This window comes from Dromiciops gliroides, chromosome 2 (genome assembly GCF_019393635.1).
Source record: "Dromiciops gliroides isolate mDroGli1 chromosome 2, mDroGli1.pri, whole genome shotgun sequence".
NCBI classification, from domain to species: domain Eukaryota; kingdom Metazoa; phylum Chordata; class Mammalia; order Microbiotheria; family Microbiotheriidae; genus Dromiciops; species Dromiciops gliroides.
Window position 1 is genome coordinate 391,504,435 of NC_057862.1, and position 23,519 is coordinate 391,527,953.

At 44.3% G+C, this 23,519-nt stretch overlaps 1 protein-coding gene across 2 annotated transcripts; it reads right to left on the reverse strand.

The window, feature by feature from the left end:
* Positions 1-31: 31 nt before the first annotated feature.
* PHYHD1 (phytanoyl-CoA dioxygenase domain containing 1) lies at positions 32-15,431 on the reverse strand. 2 transcript variants are annotated; one of them, XM_043990341.1, is made up of 12 exons: positions 15,139-15,430; positions 12,385-12,543; positions 3,687-3,762; positions 3,484-3,531; positions 2,866-2,921; positions 2,422-2,484; positions 1,994-2,015; positions 1,546-1,674; positions 1,302-1,418; positions 860-986; positions 622-703; positions 32-355 (listed from the first exon to the last, which is right to left on the reverse strand). In XM_043990341.1, exons 1-11 carry the CDS (start codon positions 15,169-15,171, stop codon positions 658-660), a joined length of 876 nt encoding a protein of 291 aa, XP_043846276.1. In that variant the 5' UTR covers positions 15,172-15,430; the 3' UTR covers positions 32-355; positions 622-657. The 2 variants fall into 2 exon arrangements, with proteins under 2 accessions (XP_043846276.1, XP_043846278.1); XM_043990343.1 differs by lacking the exon at positions 12,385-12,543 and having other exon boundaries at positions 15,139-15,431.
* Between the last annotated feature and the right edge of the window lie 8,088 nt (positions 15,432-23,519).

The window sequence follows — 23,519 nt, forward strand, 5'->3', positions numbered from 1 at the left end:
CCTTTAGTCATTCACTCTAGCACAAACTAGGTAGGACTGGTGTAACATTTTTATTCTTATCATCACAGCTGCTTGGTTTGATAAAGTACACTAGAAAGTACCTACTATGCATTTGATAATTTTTAATTGATGATTGTCACTCTAGATGACCTTCACTTATGTCTTCTTCCCTCTCCCCTCCTGTAGAGCCTTCCCTCGCTCCACCCCCACCTCCACACACCAAGCTGCTTTCTTCCTCTTTCAAGTGAATCTGAGGGTTTTCCAGGTGTCGATCCCAAGAAGAGAGGCAGAGGTGATAGTTGTCCAGGATAGAAACAAGGCCCATGTTCCCCAGAGGACAGAAGCAGCATCAGGCCTAAGTTAGAAAGTCCAAGTGATGGTGCCTACCTCTGGGGAAGGCACTTGATGTATCAAAAAGTTAGGCCCAGGGGCAGCTAGGTGGTGCAGTGGATAAATCACCAGCCCTGGATTCAGGAGGACCTGAGTTCAAATCTGGCCAAAGACACTTGATACTAGCTGTATGACCCTAGGCAAATCACTTAACTCTCATTGCCCCACCAAAAAAAAAAAAAGTTAGGCCCAGAAGGGGCAGCTAGGTGGCACAGTGGTCCAGAGCTTTACCTGGAAAGGCAGGGAAATCCATTTTACTGATTGCCATTAGGTATACAGTAGGGGGAAAGGCAGCTCTGGTGTTGGCTGAAGCCTGAAGAGAGAGAAGGCAAGAGAGTGTGTGACCTGACATTTTCAGCTGTTTTGTAGCCTCGGGGTTCAGAAACTGGAACAAACAAGAAGGAAGTATGTGGATAGCCCCTGGGGAAAAAGCCAGCCTGCCTGACACTTCTGGGACATCTTGGCTTACCAGTTATCCTGGCTCCAGTTAGTGCCCTTGGATTCCATGATGTGGAAGGTGTATACATGGCGAGAATGTGCGGAGCAGTTCAGTTCACTCTTGTGAACGACCTCTCCATGTATCAAGATGAGACCTCCTGGCAGGAGGAATGAAAGGGTCACATTTCTCTACCTGAACATGTCCCCTTCCATTGTCTGTGTTTCCCCATCTGGATATGCCCCCAGCCCATTACGTTAACACCTCTCCAAGGCAAAAACAACAAATGACAGAGACAGCTTAAGTCTCCCCAGTTCTGGCAGCCACATCCCTTGGGCAGGAAAGGCCAATGTTGCTACCAAAAAAGATAACTGTGATCTTCCCCCAAACTACCCCACAGAGACAAGTCCCTGGGGTGGTTGGGCCCATAATCACCCAAACCCCAGGTTCCTGCCTGGCATGCAATAACCTTTACCTTTCTGGATGGGCGTAGGGATGAAACGGCTATCTTCATATACTGGTTCAGAGCCTATGAAGCTGGTGATGCCCACAGAGTCAGTCTGCACCCGTACCATCCTCCGGAAAATGCCACCTTCAGTGTTCACAAGGAAGAACAGCCAGGTGAAGGGGAAAGCCTCAAATGCCTCTATATGATGGATCTCCCTCTGGGCAGACCCAGAAAGAAGGAAGGGAAGATATTCCCCAAAGTCTCTCCTTACCAGTGTGTGAGCCAGGGATGAACCAGAGGCAGCCGTTCTCCAGGGTCGAGTCCTCCAGGGCAATCCAAATTCCCAGTACTCGGCCCAGTGGCTCAGTGTGGAGGAAGGTGGCATCCTGGTGTGGGGTGACTATAACACACCAACCTGTGGGTTAGGCAGCCTATTCCCGGGCCCACTCCCTCGCCCATTTTTGATCCCAAAGCTGAATTCTCCCTTTCCATTTAGCTAATATCCATTTCCTGCCCCTTTCCTTTACCAACCTAAAGCTTCCTCCATCAGGAACAACCTTCCTCATTCCACAGTTATCTATGGCTGGTTCAGAAATAGTTCCACATCCCCCTACCCATAAAGAGCCAAGGAACTAATTTCCTAATCCCTCAGAACCTTATCACCATAAATGTTGTCATTGTTTGCGATGTGCTAGCACAGGGACCTCTGGACAGCTCACCTTCCCCACCAAAGTGTGGTTGCTGAAAGAGAGGAGAGGTCTGATGAAACAGGAGAACAGAGGTGAAATGGGGTAGGAGTGGGGGTGGGGAGAGAGATTGAGGAGTGAGGAAATCTTGTATTTTCCAAGATCATCCCATTCTTGGTTGAAGTATTTTTCTCATTTTAAAATTTTAGGAAAAAAAAAAACTTCTCCCAGTATGACAGTATGTTGGGCAAATCAACCACCTTGTAAAATCTTCTGAAATTAGACTGAATTGTGCTATTTCTTACAATCCCTCATGTATGTATGTTACTTCAAAAAAGTTTTGGTGCCTATATTATCTTTTGTTCTCCACAAGCTTTTGCATTTTACAGTTAGGCAAACTGAATCCCAGGGAGACTTCCCCAAGGCCCCAAAGTGAATTAGTGCCCAAGTAGGAAGCTTACCTTGAAGATGTACATGCTTTGAACTACCACAGGTACCTCAAGCCCCAGACTCTTGACCAACTCCTAAGAAACAGTCCAGTTCACTGATTCAGACCTGATACTGCATTACCACAGAAAGCCACCAACCCCATATCTGGGAGACCTTTCCAGAGTTGTCCCCACTTAGCCACTTGTCGCTGCTTAGCCACTCTCCTAGCCTGGGTTTAAAACTCTCCCTCTCCCTTTGGCAGAGAGAGAAGAGAAGTGGGAAATAATGTATAATACTTTTTAAAGTACAAAGATGATGGGGCATAGGGAGTCCTCTCCACTTCTCCGCCAGTTTTGGTTGAGGAGGTGAAATAGGTGGTCGTGGTAGGAGTTCCTCCTGTACCAGCTTATCCCCAGGCTATCTGGAGTTTGGGATATCACCAGTAGAGAATCCTAAGGGAGCTTTTCCTCACTCACCTGCACCTGAGGTGAGTGGGTAATGCGCTTAAAGACAGGGTCAAAGGCATGCAGAGCTGTAGGAAGAGGAGATGGGAGACTGACTCAGAAACTGAGCTGCTCTCCCCATCTATCGCCTCCTCCACCCCCACTCCCCACCAAGGAAACCTAGAGACAGCAAATAGCCAAGTCAACATGTGGAACCCCAGACCATGGCACCTAGAGGTATGGGATGGGAAGGACAAAAGCAGGACTGACCAAGGGGTTGTGAAGGAAGAAGAAGACCAGGAGCCCCCAGCTACCTCTCCCTGACCCATAGTGCACACTCGATCCCAGCACTGTTGGGACAAGGCTGCAGTTTCTGCAGTCTTGGGATTGTCACAGGGGCAGATGAAAATGGACACAGGCTGCTATTGATACCTACTATTTAAAAAGTTACTAGAAAACTATAGGAAGGGGGGTGGCAGAGAAAAGGTGAACACCCCCCAACCCACCCCCACCACCCTTGCCCAGGGAAGGACCAAGCTCCTCTGGTGTGAAGGGGAAGATCAGGGTTAGGGAAGAACAGTGTGTACAAGTACCCACAGAGTCACCAGGACCTCCTGCCCTCCCCCTCTGGCCATCCGAGACCATCCTTACCATGACCAATTTTATTGATAGAGTTCTCTGGCGGGAATAGAAAATTGCCTATGAAATAAGAGAGATAATAAGAGCAAGGGGAAAAGCTGAAAGTCTATTTCTCAGTAGAAAGAGAAAATAAAGAACTCGGTTGTCCTGCTCCCCCTAGCCCTTCAAGCTTAGATAGTTGCATCGCCCAGCCCGTGCCCCTAGCCACTTCTTACCTTCCTTGTCAAACACTCCTTTTTCAAAGAAGAACCTGATCTTGTCTCCACTGGTCAGAAAGTAGTCTGTATTGCTCTGTGAGAGGTGTGGGGAAGTGAGGAAAACAAATCATCAGCATGTTGATGATGCTCCAAGAATGAGGGGAACTTATAAATTCTCTGGTTTTTCAAGAATGAGGCTCGGCCAAAGTCACAATCAAGTTAGTGGCAGCCAGGATTGAAATGTAGTTCTTCAGTTCTGCTGATGGGGGTCAGGGATCATGGGAGCTCAAGGTTAGCTCTGCCCCAAAGTCAGTGGCACTTCTTTGCTCCTTCACTCCAAAGGGACAGCATGGAGCTAGACACTAACCTAGCTAAGCACATCAATTGAACCCTGATCTAGATCCTGATCCTAGCTCCTTCCAAAAGATGAAATGTTTCAGTCACTGTTGCCCTGGGCTAGATTGTAAAGTGGGAGGGGACCAAACATAGTATCTTCTCTAAAATTAGATAAACAGAGCCATCATGATTCTGAGTAAGGACCCAAAGCTTACAGGAATTCTGAGAGCCAAAATCTTGAGAAGGGGCCACTGGACAATGTGAAAGGGATATCTTTCTGATAAATAGACTAGAAACAGCAGACCCATGTGACTTCAGGCTAAAGTGTTGGGATGGATGCAAGTGACTAGCTCTGCAACTAGGAGTTTCTAGCAGTGTTGGAAGATTTTTTTTGTACCTGAAACTATTTTCAATCATCTTTGTCCCAGGGAGAAAGAACTTAGCTGGATGTAGGGGGATGAGGGGAGGAACTAAGCCCCCAAAACGCTCACATGTTCATGACTCTGAAAATCTGTATCTTTAGTTCCTAGACCGGTATTTCTATATCATCACTTACCAGAGGATTTAGAGCTCAAAGGGATAATCATTAATCTGCTAGACTAGGGACTTTTAATTTGGGATAAATTCCAAGGAAGCCCATGAAAGTGGATGGGGAAAAAATGGCATCTTTATTTCTTTTTTTTTTTTTCTTTCTTTCTTTTTTTTGGTGAGGCAATTGGGGTTAAGTGATTTGCCCAGGGTCACACAGCTAGTAAGTGCTAAGTGTCTGAGGTCGGATTTGAACTCAGGTCTTCCTGACTCCAGGGCCGGTGCTCTATCCACTGTGCCACCTGGCTGCCCCAGCATCTTTATTTCAATAACATCGGTTTCCTTTGCAAGTCTATGTATTGTATTCTATGCATTTAACAACATTATTCTGGGAACAGAGTCATAGGCTTCACCAGATTGCTGGAGGGGTCCAGGACACAAAGAATGTTAGGAACCCCTGATCCAGAGCCTCCCTGAATTTTACAGCTCATACACAGGCAAGTGAAGAGACTTGCTTAGGGTCACACAGATATTACGTAGCTGAGCCAGGATTTAAAGTCTGGTGATCTACTCAGATTCCAGATTTTTGGCTCTTCCCACCAACAAGATGTTGCCACTCTCAACGTAATTAAACTAAAGGACGCTAGTTGGCATAGTGGATAGTGTACTAGCCGGGAGTCAGGAAAACGTGTTCAAATCCTGCCTCAAACACTTAAATGATTGTTGATGCTCTTTCCTTCCCCCTACTTCCTCTCCAACCTCTAGCAAGTCATTTAATCTCTATCCATTTCTTCATCTATAAGAGAGGGATTGGGGCGGCTAGGTGGTACAGTGGATAGAGCATGGGCTCTGGATTCAGGAGGACCTGTGTTCAAATCCAGTCTCAGACACTTGACACTTGCTAGCTGTGTGACCCTGGGCAAGTCACTTAAACCCCAATTGTCTCACTAAATAAATTAATTAATTAAAATATAGGAGAGGGATTCTCTGTCTCCCAGGGTTGTTGTGAAGATCAAATGAGATGATATTTCTAAAGTGTTTTGCTAACCTTACATGCTAGCTATTGTATTACTTATTCTTTTTTTTTTTTTTTTTTTGGCGAGGCAATGAGGGTTAAGTGACTTGCCCAGGGTCACACAGCTAGTAAGTGTCAAGTGTCTGAGACTGGATTTGAACTCAGGTCCTCCTGAATCCAAGGCCAGTGCTTTATCCACTGCGCCACCTAGCTGCCCTATTGTATTACTTATTAAGCCCCGGCTCTGTGCAAGACACTACGAATAGAAGGATGAAAAACAAGACAGTCCATGTCCTCAAAAATATACATATATGGGGACAGCTAGGTGGCGCAGTGGATAGAGCACTGGCCCTGGACTCAGGAGGACCTGAGTTCAAATCTGACCTCAGACACTTGACACTTACTAGCTGTGTGACCCTGGGCAAGTCACTTAACCCCAACTGCCTCCCCCCCAAAAAAAAGTATACATATATGACATGCATGCAGATATTAAATTATTCAGTAATAAAGGCAATTTGAGGATAGAAAGAACACTAAAACTGGGAAGATCAAGAAAGCCTTCAAGAAGGCACCTGAGCCAAGAATCCTGGAAAGAAGCAAAGGCCAGGAAGTAAGCAGGGTTTCCATTCCAGGCAAGGGAGACATGAGTTAAGACTAAATATGGGTGGGGCAGCTAGGTGGCAGAGTGGATAAAGCACCGGCCCTGGATTCAGGAGGACCTGAGTTCAAATTCAACCTCAGACACTTGACACTTACTAGCTGTGTGACCCTGGGCAAGTCACTTAACCCCCACTTCCCTACCCCCTCCTCAAAAAAAAAAAAAGACTAAATATGAGATGAAACCAGTCATTGTGGCCCACCAGCAGTGAACAACACTAGAGAGAATACAGAAGTCAGGTGGTATGGACAGGAAGTTACCCATGGTGGGAATTTAGCAAGGCATGAGGGCCAGACATTCTGAGGTAAAGGACAGTTGAACTGGTTAAATAAAGGGAGGAAGGGAAAGGAACAAGCACTTATTAAGCATCTACTATGTGCCAGGCACTGGACTAAGTATTTTATATTTGTTATCTCCTTTGATCCTCACAGCAACCCTGTAAGGTAGGTATTAGTATGATCTCTCTTTTATAGTTGGGAAAACAGATATAAAGAAATTAAGTGATTTATTCAGGTCACAAGCTAGGAAGTATCTGAAGCTGGATTTGGGGTTTTTTTGTTTTGTTTTTGTTTTGTTTTTTGTTTTTTTGGTCAGGTAATGAAGGTTAAGTGACTTGCCCAGGGTCACACAGCTAGTGTCAAGTATCTGAGGTCAGATTTGAACCCAGGTCCTCCTGAATCCAGGGCCAGCACTTTATCCACTGCGCCACCTAGCTGCCCCAAAGTTGGATTTGAACATAGGTCTTCCTGAGGGGCAGGTAGGTGGCACAGTGGATAGAATACTGGGTCTAGAGTCAAGAAGACCTGAGTTCAAGTGTGACCTCAGATACTTGCCAGCCATGTAACCCTGGGCAGATCACTTAATCCCATTTGCCACAGTTTCCTCCCCTGTAAAATTAGCTGGACAAGGAAATGGCAAACCACTCTAGTATCTCTGCCAAGAAAATCCTCAGTGGGGTCATGACGAATCAACATAACTGAAAAGACTCCAAAACAACACTCTCTCCACTGTGCCATTTAGCTGCCTCTAAAGGGACCTGGCAATGAAGGGAAGAAGGTGAGACCAGAGCAAGGGTGATGGACGGGGAAGGAACAGAGGAATTGGGGGAGTAGAGCTCCATCTGAGGATGAAAAACAGGTCCAGGAAAGGTAAGACCTTGTGATATGAGAGAGGATCAAGTGATTCAATTCAATAAGATAAACCTGAAACAGTTTCTGCCCTTGAAGAGATAACATGCTAAAGGCATCCAAATATCCATAGACAGGAAGTGAATGCACAAGCACGTGGGTGGGAATAAGAAGAGTTGTTTACAATTAGGAGAATCATGAAAGGTCTTGTGTAGGGGAGTGCACAAAGGGTGTTTGTTGAAGGGGGTCAGAGACTGCAAGAGGAAGACATGAGAAGGGAGGGTGTTCCATCCATGGGGCACAGCTTGTGCAAACCCATGGAGGTGGGAGATAAGATAGCATGTATGGGGAACTGCAATTAGGCCAGTTTGTCTGGAATGTAGAGTCCATGGCAGGGAATAATATAGAACAGGTCTAAAAAGGTAGAGCAGAATCAGATTATGGAGGACTTGACATGCCATGTGTGGAATATTTTTGATAACTAGTCCTAATTTGGGGGGGCTAAAGCTGACTGGGGTGACTAATTTGGGACTGTTGACTAACTGGCTATCTGACTGCTATTAATTTAATGTGGGCCGTTTATAAAGTTCCACCACACTGCTCCACTCCCAAAATTGATAAGCACAGGATTAAGAAGCCTCTTAACTAAATAATCAAAGCAGAGTTTATTTATGAGATACTGTTGAAAATTAAGAATACAGGGAAATAAAATGTACAACCTGACTGCTTTCCTGTGGTCTCCCACCTGCTGCAATTCGAACTTCTTGAATACAATAAGGGCTTTAGCGGCCTCCTGCCTCAGGGCACGTTATGCTTTCCCTGCTCAGCTACTTTCTTCTAACTCCTCTTAATCTTCACTTTCTCCAACCTGTACCCTGTGCTGACTGCTTCTGTGCTCTCTGCTGCCTCCTGTTCTGTCTGTCTGCTCCGTCCTCTGCCGCCTTTGTCGCCCCTCTGACCTTGTCCGCCTCTCTTAATCTTGTCCAACGGCCTTTCCTCTTTGCTCCTAGTCCTGCGTTACTGTTCGTCTTGTCCCCCCTGACAGATTCCTTTCTAATCTCATCAGCCACCTCCAGTCCTCTTCTCAGCCCCTTGTCTCCTTGTCCGAACCAAACCCCCTGCTATCTAACTCCCAGGTCTATATATACCTTTTCTTCTCTCCACTCAAATCTCGAGGCTTCCTGCGCCCCCACAGACCAAGCTAATCCGCTAGCCAGGCCTCCAGCTGGGGCGGGGAAGGGGGGGGGGTGGCTCGAGCAGCTCGTGTCTCAGCACAGGCTATCCGAGCTTTCGGATAGAGTTGAGGGCTTTTTTTTTTTTCCCCCAGCTGTCTGACCTGGCATCTTGTACAGCCCACGGGGCTTTTGGGCTCAGATGAAGCAGAGGGGAGGGGCAGCTAGGTGGCGCAGTGGATAGAGCACCGGCCCTGGAGTCAGGAGTACTTGAGTTCAAATCAGGCCTCAGACACTTAACACTTACTAGCTGTGTGACCCTGGGCAAGTCACTTAACCCCAACTGCCTCACTAAAAAAACAAACAAACAAACAGATGAAGCAGAGGGGGAAGGGAAGAGACCCTGAGGACCTAAGGCTTTCTAATCTCGGCCTAAAGGTAGGGTCCCCAAATCAAAATAAATTTCCACACACGCCAAGGAGAGGACTTTGTATTTAATCCTAGAAGCAACAGGAAGCTATTGAAGATCCCTGAGCAGAGGAGAAACCTGTGCTTTGGCCTCTGTGTAGTGGATGAATTAGAGAGGAGAGAAGCAAGGAGACCAAACCAGCACAATATGCCAGGTGGGAAGATGAAGACGGAGGTTATCATTCTCAGAGATGGAACAGTAATGGGTGATCTAGAGTATAGCCATTCTTATGCGTGGATGAAGTGAGTGAAGGTGTGGGTCCTCCCATTTAGGGTCACAAGTAGACCTGGGAAAGCAGGGAGGTTAAGGAAACATCATTGTGTAAATTAAAGGCTTCATGTATGAGAACATCGTTTGGGAGTAGAGAGGAAGCTAAGAGACAGGTCCTGAACTCCTTGAGAATACAGAGAGAATGGTCTGTGGGATGATGAGGGACTGTCCTAAGGATCTGGATAGAGGGATATGAAGTTAATGCCAAAGAAATAGACATCACTGAGTGATTGAAGTAGAGGAAAGGTCTCTTTCTCCTTCCATGGGGAGTGAGGAATACACTTTATCCTCCTCCTGGTCCAGTATATGCAGAAAGCAGAACAGAAGATAGACTACTAGAGATAGTCACCAAGGATACTGTGCTTCTGGATGGAGACAGGTTTACTTGAGAACAAGAAGATGGAAAAGGAGGAAGACATCTAAGATGAAGGAAACGGGGGGGGGGGGGTGCAGCTAGGTGTCATAGTGGATAAAGCATTGGCCCTGGATTCAGAAGTACCTGAGTTCAAATCTGGCCTCAGACAACTTGACACTTACTAGCTGTGTGACTCTGGGCAAGTCACTTACCCCCATTGCCCCACAAAAACAAACAAATGAAAAAAAATAAGATGAAGGAAATAGCAGGGGCTGCCAGGGGGTACAATGGAAGGGGAGGACAGAGCAAAGCAGCATAGGAATGAGGGGTTCTGAATGCCAGGGACAAGGCTCAGAGGAGGTAGGAATCTCTAGCTGCTACTCAACATCTCCATGTGTATGTCCTGCCAACATTTTAAACCTAATAACTGCAAAAATGAATTCATCATCATCTTATCTAAACCTGTGTTTGCTCTTTCCGTCTTTCCAGTCTATTAATGGTACCACCATCTTCCCATTTAGGCTCAAAAACCTGAACCCTTCTTTCACCATGCACATCCAATAAACTGCCAAATCTATCTCACTGGATAGAATTTTAGAATTGAAAGGAACTTTTAGAGAGAGGCAACGTAGTCAAGGTGTGAATCCTAGCTATGCTACTTCATTCCTGTGTGACCTTAGGCAAATCGCCTAACCTCTCTGGGCATCAGTTAGCTCACCTGTAAGAAGAGGAGAGTTGTACTAGATGATCTCTAATGTCTCTTCCAACTCTCAATCTAAAATTCCTATGATCTAAGCCTAACCCAGCCCCTGATTTTATAAATGAGGGTACTAAGGCCCAGGGAGGGGAAATTATTGGGCCAAGGTCAAATAGGCAAGCAAATGGTAAAGTCATGCTATGTACAAGCATGTCACAATACAAGAGATAACAGAAGAAAACGCTGACACTCTGGTGAGGTTTACCATTGCTGCCCCATCACCTCTCCTTATCATTGAATATCACTAAATTTTTACTGAATGCCTTCTCTGTCCCTCACTGCCTTTGAACAGTCTGGTTCCCCCATATCTGATCTCTCCCTCTTTGCCTCTACTTCTTGCAATCCCTAGCTACCTTAAAGGACCTTTCCCAATCTGCCACTACCTTCCCCTACCAAATTACTTTCTAATTACTTTGTCTACATTAATTTTGTGCGTATTTTTCACCACCTGTGTAGTGTAAGTTACTCGATGGTTTCATGTTTTGTCTTAGTATCCCCAGTGCCTGATACATGGCACATTTTTTTTTTTAGGCAATGGGGTTAAGTGACTTGCCCAGGGTCACACAGCTTGTAAGTGTCAAGTGTCTGAGGCCGGATTTGAACTCAGGTCCTCCTGAATCCAGGGCCGGTGCTTTAACCACTGCGCCATCTAGCCCCCTACATGGCACATTTTAAATGATTTTTAAATAGAATTGAATTGAATACTAGGACCTAGGCTAGCTGGAGAAAATCACAAAATCATGCTGACTGGATCCACTACAAATTTATATTACATAATCTTACCTGGGCATCCAGGTAATCATTTTATATCTCCCTAATCATTCATTATCCCACTCACCACAGCAGCTTTTCCAAACCTCCTCAAACCTCAAACCCTTCCCCACACCCTCTAAGCTTGTTTCATATTTTACTGAAAAAAATAATAAAGCTATTTGATGAGGCTGCCTTCTTTTCTCTACCTCATCTCTCATCACTCAGATGCCTTCCCCCACTATCTCCTCCCTCACTCCTGTCTCACATAAGATGGCCCTTCTCTTCTCCAAGGCTAGCTGCTCTATACACAGAAGGGATCCCACTCCTTCCCATCTTCTCTAGCAGAATGCCCCATCTTTCATCTTTACCCTCTCACTAATCTTCAATCTCTCCCTGTCTACTGGCTGCCTCCCTATTGCCTACACACATGTCCTTATCTCCCCTGTTCTTCCTGGTCACTTTTTTTGGGGAGGTGGGGTGGGGCAATGAGGGTTAAGTGACTTGCCCAGGGTCACAGAGCTAGTAAGTGTCAAGTGTCTGAGGCCGGTCATTTAACCCTCATTGTCCTGCCTAGATAGATAGATAGATAGATAGATAGATAGATAGAATCCCATCTTCTGCAAGAAGCCTTTCCCTGTCCCCTTTCATGCTAATGTCTTTCCTCTATTGATTATCTTCAATATCACTTATATATCTTCTTTGTACATTGTTCTTTGCATATTGTATATCCTGTGAGACTGAGAGCTCCTTGAGAGAATGGATCAGTTTGTTTGTTGGTTTGTATTTTTGCCTAGCACACTGCCTGGCACATAGTAGGTGCTTATTGCATGCTTTTTGATTGACTGGGATAAATGCTGTTAAGTGTAAAGAAAAGTACAGGATAGGATTTAGGCAACACACACACACACACACACAAACAATCAGAGAACTTTTTTTGGATTGGATCTATAATTTCATCCTTGCACGAAAATCCCAGTGAGGGAGCTTCCTTCACCAATGGAGATCAATTCCTGCTCAGCCATTTAGAAGCTTAGAGTTTACTGGGGCAATGAAAGGTTACACTGTTTGTATAGCATGTTTGTCAGAGGCCAAACTAGACACAGGTCCTTTTGACTCCAAGGCCGACTGACTCTATCCATCTAAAATGACCATATCTAAAAGTTCTATGCGTTTAATATAAAATGCTCCCATTATGGCTGGCTCTGGGAAAAGCTGAGATCTATGTGTATTAAAGACCAGGAGAGGGCACTGTGGTACAGTGGTGAGGGCTTCCTACCTGGGTTCGAAGCTGTTCCTCTGCCTGAGTAGAGAATTCAATGCGACAGTGAGATGGGACTTCCATTTCTGCTACGATCTTCTGGATTTGCTCCCTCATGATATCACACTCCTTGGGGGGAAATATCCCTTCCAGGACCAGAAATCCATCCTCCTGGAACTATGGAAGGCGTGGGCCTCTTTTAGAGCAGAGCCTCTCTACCTCACTTCCACCCTCAGCCCCCACCCCCATCCAGACTTTACTTCGGAAGAACAAGGTTTAGAGGAGGGAGCCCACTGGAGGAGGATTTAAGAATGTTTCTGTATATGGTTCTCCAGTCCTCTTCCCTTCCCACATCAGCATTTTCATGAAACGTTTGTTAAATTAGTTATTATTTTATTAATTAGTTTGACAGCTTGGCCTGAGGGGATTAGATAAAAGATTACGGACTCTGGTTGTCTTTTTTTTGGGGGGGGCGGGGCGGGCAATGAGAGTTAAGTGACTTGCCCAGGATCTCCAAATTCCTCAGCCAAACTTTTGTGTGGTTCCAACTAACCACAATCTATAGAATCAGGAATTTTGACCTTATATCTTAGAGATTATCTAGTATAAACCTTCATTTTGCAGATCAGGAAACAGAGATCTAGGGAAGTGTTTTTCTTGAAATCACAGAGGTAGTAAGTGGTGGAACCAGAATTTGAACCCAGGTTTTCTTACTTCTGAGACAGCCTCTTTTCCACCACTCTCCTTGAAGTTCCTCTTAAATGCCACCCAGTTCCATCACCTGAAATGCTCTTGCTTCTTTTCTCTGCTTTAGTCAAGTCCTATCTATCCTTCAAAACTCAGTTCACCTTCTAACTCACCTCCTCTGAAGAGCTTTCCTTCACCACCCTAGCCATCAGTGGTCTGTCTCTTGCCTAAGTATGTGTCTACGTTGCTCACTGAACATTCAGGACAAGCTGCCTGAGATTCATTAAATTATTATATTTAGATTATATCTGTCAAATTTCATTACATTCATATTATTCATGCATAAAATATATTAAATGACACAATAACACATTTCTATCACACTAAGATTTACAAAAGCAGCTTTCCTCATGATAATTCTATGGGTATTCTCATCTCCCTTTACAGGTAAGGAAACTCAGGCACCTATATAGAGGTCAAATGACCAGTTGTCAGACATTCCCTGACCTCAAGTCTTTTGACTCCAAGCTCAAGTGCCAAGTGTTCTTTCCCTTATGCTCTATGCTCTATACTATTAGTGTATCTAGGTACATTGGATAGAGCACTGGTCCTGGAGTTAGGAAGACTTGAGTTCAAATTTGACCTGAAGACATTCAATAATTGTGTGGCCCTGGGAGAAGCACTTAACCACTGTCTGCCTCAGTTCCTCACCTGTAAAATGAGGATAATAATAGCACCTACCTCACAGGATGGTTGTGAGGATCAAATGAGATCATATTTGTAAAGTGTACAGGCCTGGCACATAGTAGGTGCTTAATGCTTGTTTCCTTCCCTAACTAGACTTGGGCTCCTTAAGGGAAGAGATTATATACTATTCATTTTTATATTCTTCATACCTGGCATAGACTTAGGTATATATTAATAATAGTAAAAATAATAATTAATAATAGTAATAGCATTTGCATATCATTTTAAGGCTTTAAAAGTGCATTATCTCATTTGATCCTCAAAACAACTTTGTGAGAGAGGTAAAAATAAGTATTTGGGGTTCCATCTTACAGATGAAGAAACTGAGGCTTAAAGATGGTAAATAACTTGTCCATGGTCACATAGCTAGCAAACTCAGGATTTGAATCTAGGTCTCAACTTACTCCAATGCCAAGACTCTTCCTACTCACCACCATAATGTCTGCCTAATGAAAGTTTAATGATGGTGGTGCTATGCTGCTGATGGTGATGATGATTGGGTTCAGTCCTGTCCTCTTCCTGAGAGTGAATTGCCAAAAAAGTCCTTCTCCAGCTCATTTTATAGATGTGGAAACAGGCAAAGTTAAGTGATTTGTCCAGGGTCACCCAGATAGTGTCTGAGGTCAGATTGGAACTCGGGACAGACACAGTGCTCTATCCAATGAGTCATCTAGCTGCATCCTACTATGACGTAAGGATTTGGAGTCAAAGGAACTAAGTTCAAATCCCAACTCTGTCACTGAACAGCTGTGTGGCCTTGGGCAAGTGACTTAAGCTCTAGTTTGAGGACATTTTTCCTCATCTGTAAAATGAGAGGGTTGGTCTATATGATCTTTAAGGTCCCATGCCCAAGTCTCTTGCATGGCCTCTCCTTTCCAGATACAGCTGGTCCCATCCCTGGCTCTTTCTCTCTCTCCTCCACCTCTTAGGCTAGGGCCCTGAATGCCGAGACCCACTCACTTCCTGGCAGCTACAGCTTTCTGCCCCACACAAGTCAAGCTTTGGTTTTTTGCTTTTTGTTTTCCTTCTCCTGCCCTTTCTAATTAAAACGGGGGCAATCCTGGGCACCAGTCCCACCTTCTCCTTCATCCGCACCCCACCCCCACCCCAATCTTCCAGAAGCCCTGTCCAAGGTTCCTGGCAAACTGTTTAGGGGGCAGGGGTCTTAGGGAACAAGCTGAGTTCCACTGGCAGTAGGAGGGAAAAGTTGAGGATTAATTCTGAAATCCCTAGGGAAATTTACCCTGAATGAGGGTACCGCTCCCCCTCACCCCCAAACCCCACCGTGTGGGTCCCCATCTCCCATTAGCAAAGCGATCATTGCAGTGTTGCCCCCACCTTCCGTAGCTGCGTTGGGCTCAGGCCAGCCATGAGGCTCAAAGGGACGGGCTGGTGGGGCTTCTTTTGCCCTTGTTTTGTTTTGTTTTGTTTTCTGGGAAACAGAACTAGCTGCTGAGTCCTGGTTCCTGGGTCCTACGTCCTTCCAGTCTGGGTTGGAGTTGGAGTGATGGTGGGAAGGAGGTGGGCAGAACCGAGATTTGCTTCACCCTCTCCTGCCCAGAATCAGTTCCTTCTGGGCTGAGCGGCTGAAGCTTCTCTTTGACTTTCGGAGTGCGAAATCCGGATGCCCACATGGGATGGCCCCACCCCCAGCCCCCCTGCCCCCCTCCCCAATCTGACTTCTATCTGCACAGTGCTGAAAGGAAAGGAGAAGAGGGGGTGGCCCCTGGTCAACCAATCAGAGTCCTTGCCCCCTTGGCTAATGCCAGTGGCCCTAGGAAAGGACAGGAATTAGCTGCCGCCCTTTAAACCACTGAAGGCTTTATGTACTCACACATCAGTCCAAATCAAACATTTACTAAGGTCTTGTTTTGTGCTAAACCCGAAGGAGGCACCCAGGATAGAAGGGATTGGAAGCACAAGGCTGCACAAAACCAGGTCCCAGATCTCAAAAATTTAAACTCTACTGGGAAGCAAGTGGGAGTGAGAGAGCTTTGAGCTGAAGTTCTTAACTTGTAAAACATGTCTGATCATGTTACTCCCTTACTCAAGAGCCTCCAGGAGCTCCCTTGTGCCTCTAGGATCAAATCTGGCAGGTCAATTCTTTCACCATCTGGCTGCAGCGTACCTTCCCAGGACTTTTTGACATTGCTCCCCTTCGAGCACTTTTTTTTTTTTTTTTGTGGGGCAATGGGGGTTAAGTGACTTGCCCAGGGTCACACAGCTAGTAAGTGTCAAGTGTCTGAGGCCGAATTTGAACTCAGGTACTCCTGAATCCAGGGCCGGTGCTTTATTCATTGCGCCACCTAGCTGCCCCCCTTCAAGAACTTTCTACCCCTGCCCAATGGACCTACTTGCATTTCCTCAAACTCTGCATTCAATTTCTGGACTCTACCTCTGCACAGGCTGTCTTCCATGATGAGGTCCTCTGTTTTTTGCCCTCACTTATCTAGATTCTTTTAGAGCTTAGGTCATTCTTGATCTCTCCTTCCCCACCCCCCATTGTTAGTGTTCTCTCTTCTCAAATGATCCAGTATACAAGGGCTTCTTAACCTTTTTTTAGGTGATGGACTCCTGGATGGGCTGCAGCCAGTTCTTATCAGATCAGTAGAGACAATTGTTAAATTTTCAGTTTGAGCATTTATACCCAGGAATCATCAAACACTGCATATCAGGGCTGGATTTATTGCTTTGTTGATTGTCTAGACTTAAGAAAGTGATGATGAAAATTAAAGATTAAACTTAAAAAGTATATTATGGATACATTCCCACCACACCCCCAGAAAACCAGTAGTCAAACATTAGCTTGCACAAGAACCACTATGTGGATGGTCTGGACCTGTGGTGAAGCCTATGGACTCTTTCAAAGATATATATATTTTTTTGCTGTTGTTCTGTTTTTTTGCAGGGCAATGGGGGTTAAGTGACTTGCCCAGGGTCACACAGCTAGTAAGTGTTAAGTGTCTCAGGCCGGATTTGAACTCAGGTCCTCCTGAATCCAGGGCCAGTGCTTTATCCACTGTGCCACCTAGCTGCCCCTGTTGATTGATTTTGTAAAATTATCTTTGGGGGCAGCTAGGTGGTGCAGTGGATAAAGCACCGGCCCTGGATTCAGGAGGACCTGAGTTCAAATCAGGTCTCAGACACTTAACACTTTCTAGCTGTGTGACCCTGGGCAAGTCACTTAACCCCAATTGCCTCACTAAAAAAAAAAATCAATCAACAAGCATTTATTAAGCACCTACTATATTCTAATCAGGTACTCTGCTGGGGGTTGGGGGGAAGGAATAAGTATTTATATAGCAATGACTATGCCAATTGCTTTTTACAATATTATCTTATTTGATCCTCATGAAAACTCTGTGAGGTGAGTACTATTATTAACCCCATTTTATAGTTGAAGAAACTGAGGCAGACTAAGGTTAAGTGACTTACTTGCCCAGGGTCACACACAGCTATGGAGTATCTGAGATGGATCTGAACTCAGGTCTTCCTGACTCCATGAGGCAGCTAGGTGGCACAGTGGATAGAATGCTGGGTCTGGAGTCAAGAAAACCTGAGTTCAAATCTGACCTCAGAAACTAGCTGTGTGACCCCTGGGCAAGTCACTTAACCCTGTTTGCCTCAGTTTCCTCATCTGAAAAATGAGCCAGAGAAGAAAATGGCAAACCACTCCAGTGTCTTTGCCAAGAAAATCCCAAATAGGGTCACAAAAACATGGCAGACAACTTTCTGACTTTAGGCTTAGTGCACTAGGTCACCAGCTCCCTAGGTGGCACAAGTATGTAAATACAGTACAAAGAATAAACAAATCCCTAGTATAAGGAGCTTACATTCTGACAGGTAGGGCAAATATATCTATAAGACTCATCATATTATAGACATTGTATCATATTATATAAATATATAATATATAGTATTATATAGACAATATATAGAAAATACATTTCACACTGTATTATACAAATATACATATATAATATATATTGTATCATATGAATATCTGTTATATAATACCATTATTATTTTTTATTATTATATTACATTAAAATGCTTGTAGGATTGGATACAGGAAGTCTTAAGTACCAGAACAGCTGAATTCTTTACTCTCCTTCGTGTTAGGGAGGCTTCTTCGAAGTGGGGCAAGCTCATCAGGGACTGACATCCTGATAGGAAAATAGACTACACAAAGGTCCTTAGCATGTTGCTTGCAAACATGAGGTCTGTCCCATTTCTCCTCCCCTTCAAAGGTTTTCGAAACACACAATCTAGAGGAAGGAATCATTAAAACTTCTACCAAGTGGAATGATCCCATTCTTGACCTCTCCTCTGACGAATAGTAACCTTCTTGAGGTTAAGAGTGGTCAGGGCTTTTCCTTTGTACCTTCCAGTCTTTGCATGTAAGTAGGTACTTAATCACTGGTTGTTGAACTGAACTGAATTCTTATACCCTAGGCAGTTTCTGGCTGTTCCTTTCCCAGGCCCACAATACTATCTCTGTGTTCTAGGAAGTTCAAAATCAAGTCAAAGGTCTGGTAGATGGGGGCAGTTATCATCAGAGCCTAGCAAAACCTTGTATGGAGAGGACAGTAGTTCCCCAACTGTTTCCTATCCTTGACTGGCTGCTCTGCATATTAATGACACAGCTTCCCAACTGCTAGCCAGAGCCAATAAATCAGCTGAAACCTATTAAAACCCACCACAGAGCCCTTCCCTGAAATGACATCTTTGTTCTTGCTAAAACTTGAAGGGACAGAGTGTCTCAGGCTGTGAGAATGAAGACGAAATCTGACTCTTGAGATGGCTGACCAGCAGTCAAGTCTTGCCCTCTGAGGCTGCTGCCACGGTTGAAGGAGGTTTCCAGGAGAGGGGAATGTGGAGGGTGGGGTGTAACCCCCCTGCACCTGAGGCTGGACCTTCAATTAAGAACAAGCTGGTGAGGAAGATGTGAGTGGAAGCATTGAAAGGAGCTCAGAACTTCTCTCACCCTAAGATGAGTCCTCGGTCCTAGTCAAAGAAAAGAAATACCAAAATCACAATACATTGGGGCAGCTAGGTGGCGCAATGAATAAAGCACCGGCCCTGGATTCAGGAGTACCTGAGTTCAAATCCGGCCTCAGACACTTGACACTTGCTAGCTGTATGACCCTGGGCAAGTCACTTAACCCCCATTGCCTCACCAAAACAAAACAAAAACTACATGGAATCTGGAGAAAATTATGAGCAAATAACAATACAAAGTCAGAGTGTTCATAACTGATAAGTGACACTAAAATTTTTTGGATACCTTGTACAATGTAAATGTATGTATACATATGGGGGCAGCCAGGTGTGGCAGTGGACAGAGTACTGGACTGAGGGTCAGGTAGATCTATGTTCAAATCCTGTTTCAGACACTTAAGCCACTGTGTGACTGTGGGCAAGTCACTTAACCTCTGTGTGCCTCAGTTTCTTCATATATAAAACAGGGATGATAAGGTAGCGATACAGCACCTACCTTACAGGACTGTGGTGGGGATCAAATGGTTTGCTTTGCAAACCTTAAAGTACCATATAAATGCTAGTTATTATTATAAGAGCAATATCACTAAGTTTTATTCATCTTTTTTTTGCTTTTCTATTGACCAAATTAATATTGGATATGGCAATGTAGTTTAGTGGAAAGAACACTGTACTTGCACTTGGGAAAGACCTGGGGTTGAATCTTGCCTGTGACACTTCCTTTCTGTGAGATATGACCACTTTACAATCTGTAGTTTGTTTCCATAGGGATAAAATAAGAATAATCATACTTGTAGTTCCCATTTCACAAGATTATCATGTGCAATCAAATCAGATAATCTATATAAAGTGATTCATATAACTTAAATTTTATAATACATTTAATAAATTTAAACATTTCCATGAAATATTATTATAAAAATTCCATCTCCTACCTCTTCATCTTTGCACAGGCCCCTTGTCTGGAAATTATCTCCTTTCTAGAATTACTGGCTTCCTGCAAAGCCTCAGGGGCAGCTAGGTGTCTCAGTGGATAAAGCACTGGCCCTGGATTCTGGAGAACCTGAGTTCAAATCTGGTCTCACACACTTGACACCAGCTGTGTGACCCCGGGGAAGTAACTTAACATTGTCCCGGCCCCCCCAAAAAAAAGAAAAAGAAAAAGAAATAGAAGACTCTGGAGGGCCAAAACTGGTTCATGTTTGTCTCTGTATCCCTAGGGAGTACCAGGTTTATAATGGGCACTTAATAAATGCTTCTTGATTGTTAAATAAAGAATCATGGGTCTAGACCTGGAAGGGACTTTGAGGATCTCTGGTCTAATCCAATGCCTCCATTTTACAGTTGGGGAAAGCAGAGGTCTAGAGAGGTTAAGGGATTTGTCTGTCACACAGTAGCAAATGTATCACATTAGGTCCAAATCAAGCTAATCCAGTTCTCTGATGATGGGATGACACAAAGCTCAAGAGCTGGAAGAGACTTCAAAGTCTCCAAAGTCCACACAGGTGGTACCTAGCGGTCAGAACTTGAACTCAGGTTCTCTGATTCCAGTCAGTGTTCTTTCCACTGGACCAAACTGCATTGTAATGATAACAAAGTATTTTTCTTTACAACAGGCCTTGGGTGAGAGATGAATCTGTGATTTCATCAGGCTGGGGGAATATCTCCCACCAATACATATTAATATATTGTCTTCAACTTAGGAGATCAGTCCTAGGGAGCTGCCTGAAGTTGGAAGAGGTGAAGCCACTTGTCCAAGGGCTTATAAACTTAGAAGTGTCAGAGGTAGCCCTTGAATCCAGGCCTTCCTGACCCCAAGGCCAGCACTCTGTCTTGATTTTACAGAAGGGAGCATTAAAGCTCTGACTTGATAAATTGCCTGTGATTGTTTTTACTTTGGAAAGTCTGTATGACGAAATGAATAGTTTCGGAGGATAATGGGAAAACTTGCATGAACTGTTGCAGAATGAAGGGAGCAAAACCAGAAGAACAATGCATGCAATGACAACACTGTATAGAAAAATGACCTTGAAAGACTTTAGCACTCTGGTCAATGCAATGACCAACCATGATTCAAGAGGACCAGTGATGAAAGTACGTGTTCACCTACTTGCGGGTAGGGATGAATTCAAGATGCAGGATGTTTTTAGACATGGCCAATGAGGAAATGGGCTTTACTTGACTATGCATGTGTTATAAGGGTTTTCGAGGGGAGGAGCTTGGACAGTAGAAATGGGAGGTGGAGAAATAAATGCTTGTTAATTTTTAAAAATTACAAAATTAAATTTGAAAAAAGAAGTGTCTGTTTACAGCCCTTTCTGAAACAGAGCTTTTCCAACCAGGTACTGCACAGACACCCAACCACTTACCCCTCCCACCATTGCTCATCCAGTCCCCAGGCAGTTGAAAGAGGATGTGGATCATTTCCATTTTGTTTTTGATCCAAAAGCGAACAAGACCAAGCCCAGTCTGGATTGCAACATGGAAGACCAGTGGCATTGCAAAGCATGGGAAGTGAAAGGGAAGTCCAAATGCCAGTGAGCCATTAGAGTCTATGGGAGTCCTCAATTCACCAGGTAGGGTTTGGGGAAGAGTGAAGGATTTTCACAGGCCTATGAACTTTCAATACTTCCCAAATGCAAGGGTCCAAGAATAGCTTAAAGTCAACAGCACATTCTCCCAGTTAACAGTAGGCAGGACCAGAGAGGAGAGGAAAAGGTCTCTGATAGTTTAGTCATCCCCAAAGACTTTAAGTGAAAACAGCTTCTATGGGGTCAGAGTATCACAGCTTAGGGGCAGGAAACAACAACAGAAGTTTCCAGTCTGTCCTACAGAAGGTGTCCAAAGAATCCCCTCCCCTCTTCCTTAGTCTGGAACCTCAGGCAGAACAAACACTCAGTTCAAGACCACTATTTCCTGTTGACCTAAGCAAGCATCCTTTCCTTCAAGGCCCCTCCAAATATGCCATCCTATACTCTTTTGGGGATTCACAGAATCAGAATGTTACAACTGGGTGTGATCTTAGGGGCCATCTAGTTCAACTTTAATTTTATAGAATAGGAGATTGTGGTCCAGAGAAGATAAGGGATTTACTTGCCCAGGAAACACAGAAAGTGATGGGGTCAGGATGATAAACCCACACTATTTTTTTTGCAGCCCAAACATCGATGACAGATCTTATATAGAAGGATGATATACAATCCATATCATGTCAATGTTAGGGTAGCTAGGGAAGCTATTGGCTGCTCTCAGTATATAATGAACTCCAGAGACTGGTCTCAGTTGCACCAAGGGCTCCTGGATTCAAATCCCACTTTGGGTAAGCTCTTTCACCTTCCTGAACCTGTTTTCTCATCCGTAAAACAGAGAGGGGAAGGTTTTGACCCCATGGCTTCCAAGTTAGGACTCTGACTTGAAGGGTATATGTGTCCTCAGGATAAGATTTCCTCATAAATAGGGACCAGGGAAAGCTTTAAGCCTTATAGATCATCCCAAGTCCCAGCCCCACTAAGATAGTTTCTTATCCTTTTGGCTAGCCCTAATTATATCATAAAGCATTAATTAAAACGAATCTTCAGCCTCTCCTGTCTTCTAGATCCTTCCTTACTGCCTGCCTACAGACAAGCCTGAATCTCCCCTATCTTGACTAACTCACTACCATTCCCTCATTTGAATCACTCTATACCTGTTTCTCCTTCTCATGGCCAAACTTCTAGAAAAAATTGCTTATACCCATTGCCTCCACTTCCTCTCCTCTGTCAAGGAGTAGGGGCTTCTCATACTATGGCTTCTAACTTTGTCACTCTAAAGTCATCTCCAAAGTTAAAAAGGATCTCTCAATTGTTGAATCCAATGATGTTTTCTCATTCCTCATTCTTCTGGATCTCTCTGCAGCATGGACACTATTGATCACCCTCTCCCAAATCTCAAGCTATTTTTTCTCTCTTAGTCCTCTGCCTATCAGCAGCCTGACTGACCCAAGGGTTCCCTTGCTGGATTATCATCCATATATTGCCTCCTAACTGGGATGTATCCCAACGTTATATGACCTGAGTCTTCTCTTTTATACTTATCTCCCTGCAGATGATTCCCATATATATACAACTCTAATCTCTCCCTAGAAGTCCAGTCTTGCATCATCACCAAGTGCCTTTGGGACATCTCAAATTCAACATGTCCAAAACATAACTGTGTCTTTCCCTTAAAACCCTTCCCCTTAAGCATACTATTTTCACTTTATTCGTTATTTTTTTCCTTGTGGTTTCCCCCTTTTGTTGATTCTTCTTTTGCAACATGACTAAAATGGAAATATGTATAACATGATTGTGTGTATGTATGTTATATATATATTGTATCTGCTTGCTGTCGTGAGGAGAGAGGGAGAAAAATTTGGAGTTCAAAATCTTACAAAAATGAATGTTGGAAAAAAAAAAAGAATGTTGAGGGGCAGCTAGGTGGCACAGTGGATAAAGCACTGGCCCCGGATTCAGGAGTACCTGAGTTCAAATCCGACCTCAGACCCTTGACACTTACTAGCTGTGTGACCCTGGGCAAGTCACTTAACCCTCATTGCCCCACCAAAAAAAAAAAAAAGAATGTTGAAAACAATTTTTACATGTAACTGGAAAAATACTACCAAGAAAAAAAATCCTTCCCCTTTCCAATTGAGGGCACTATCATCTTCTCAAGCACCCAGACTCATGATCTGTCATCCTTGA

Excerpts from the sequence above, each read along its gene's own strand:
- PHYHD1 (XM_043990341.1), bottom strand. The coding sequence starts at position 15,171 with ATGGCTGGCCTGAGCCCAACGCAGCTACGGAAG. Across the intron at positions 2,922-3,483 it reads TATCAATAAAATTGGTCATG|CTCTGCATGCCTTTGACCCT; the intron begins GTAAGGATGGTC and ends CTCTTCCTACAG. Across the intron at positions 1,675-1,993 it reads ACCACACTTTGGTGGGGAAG|TCACCCCACACCAGGATGCC; the intron begins GTGAGCTGTCCA and ends GGTGTGTTATAG.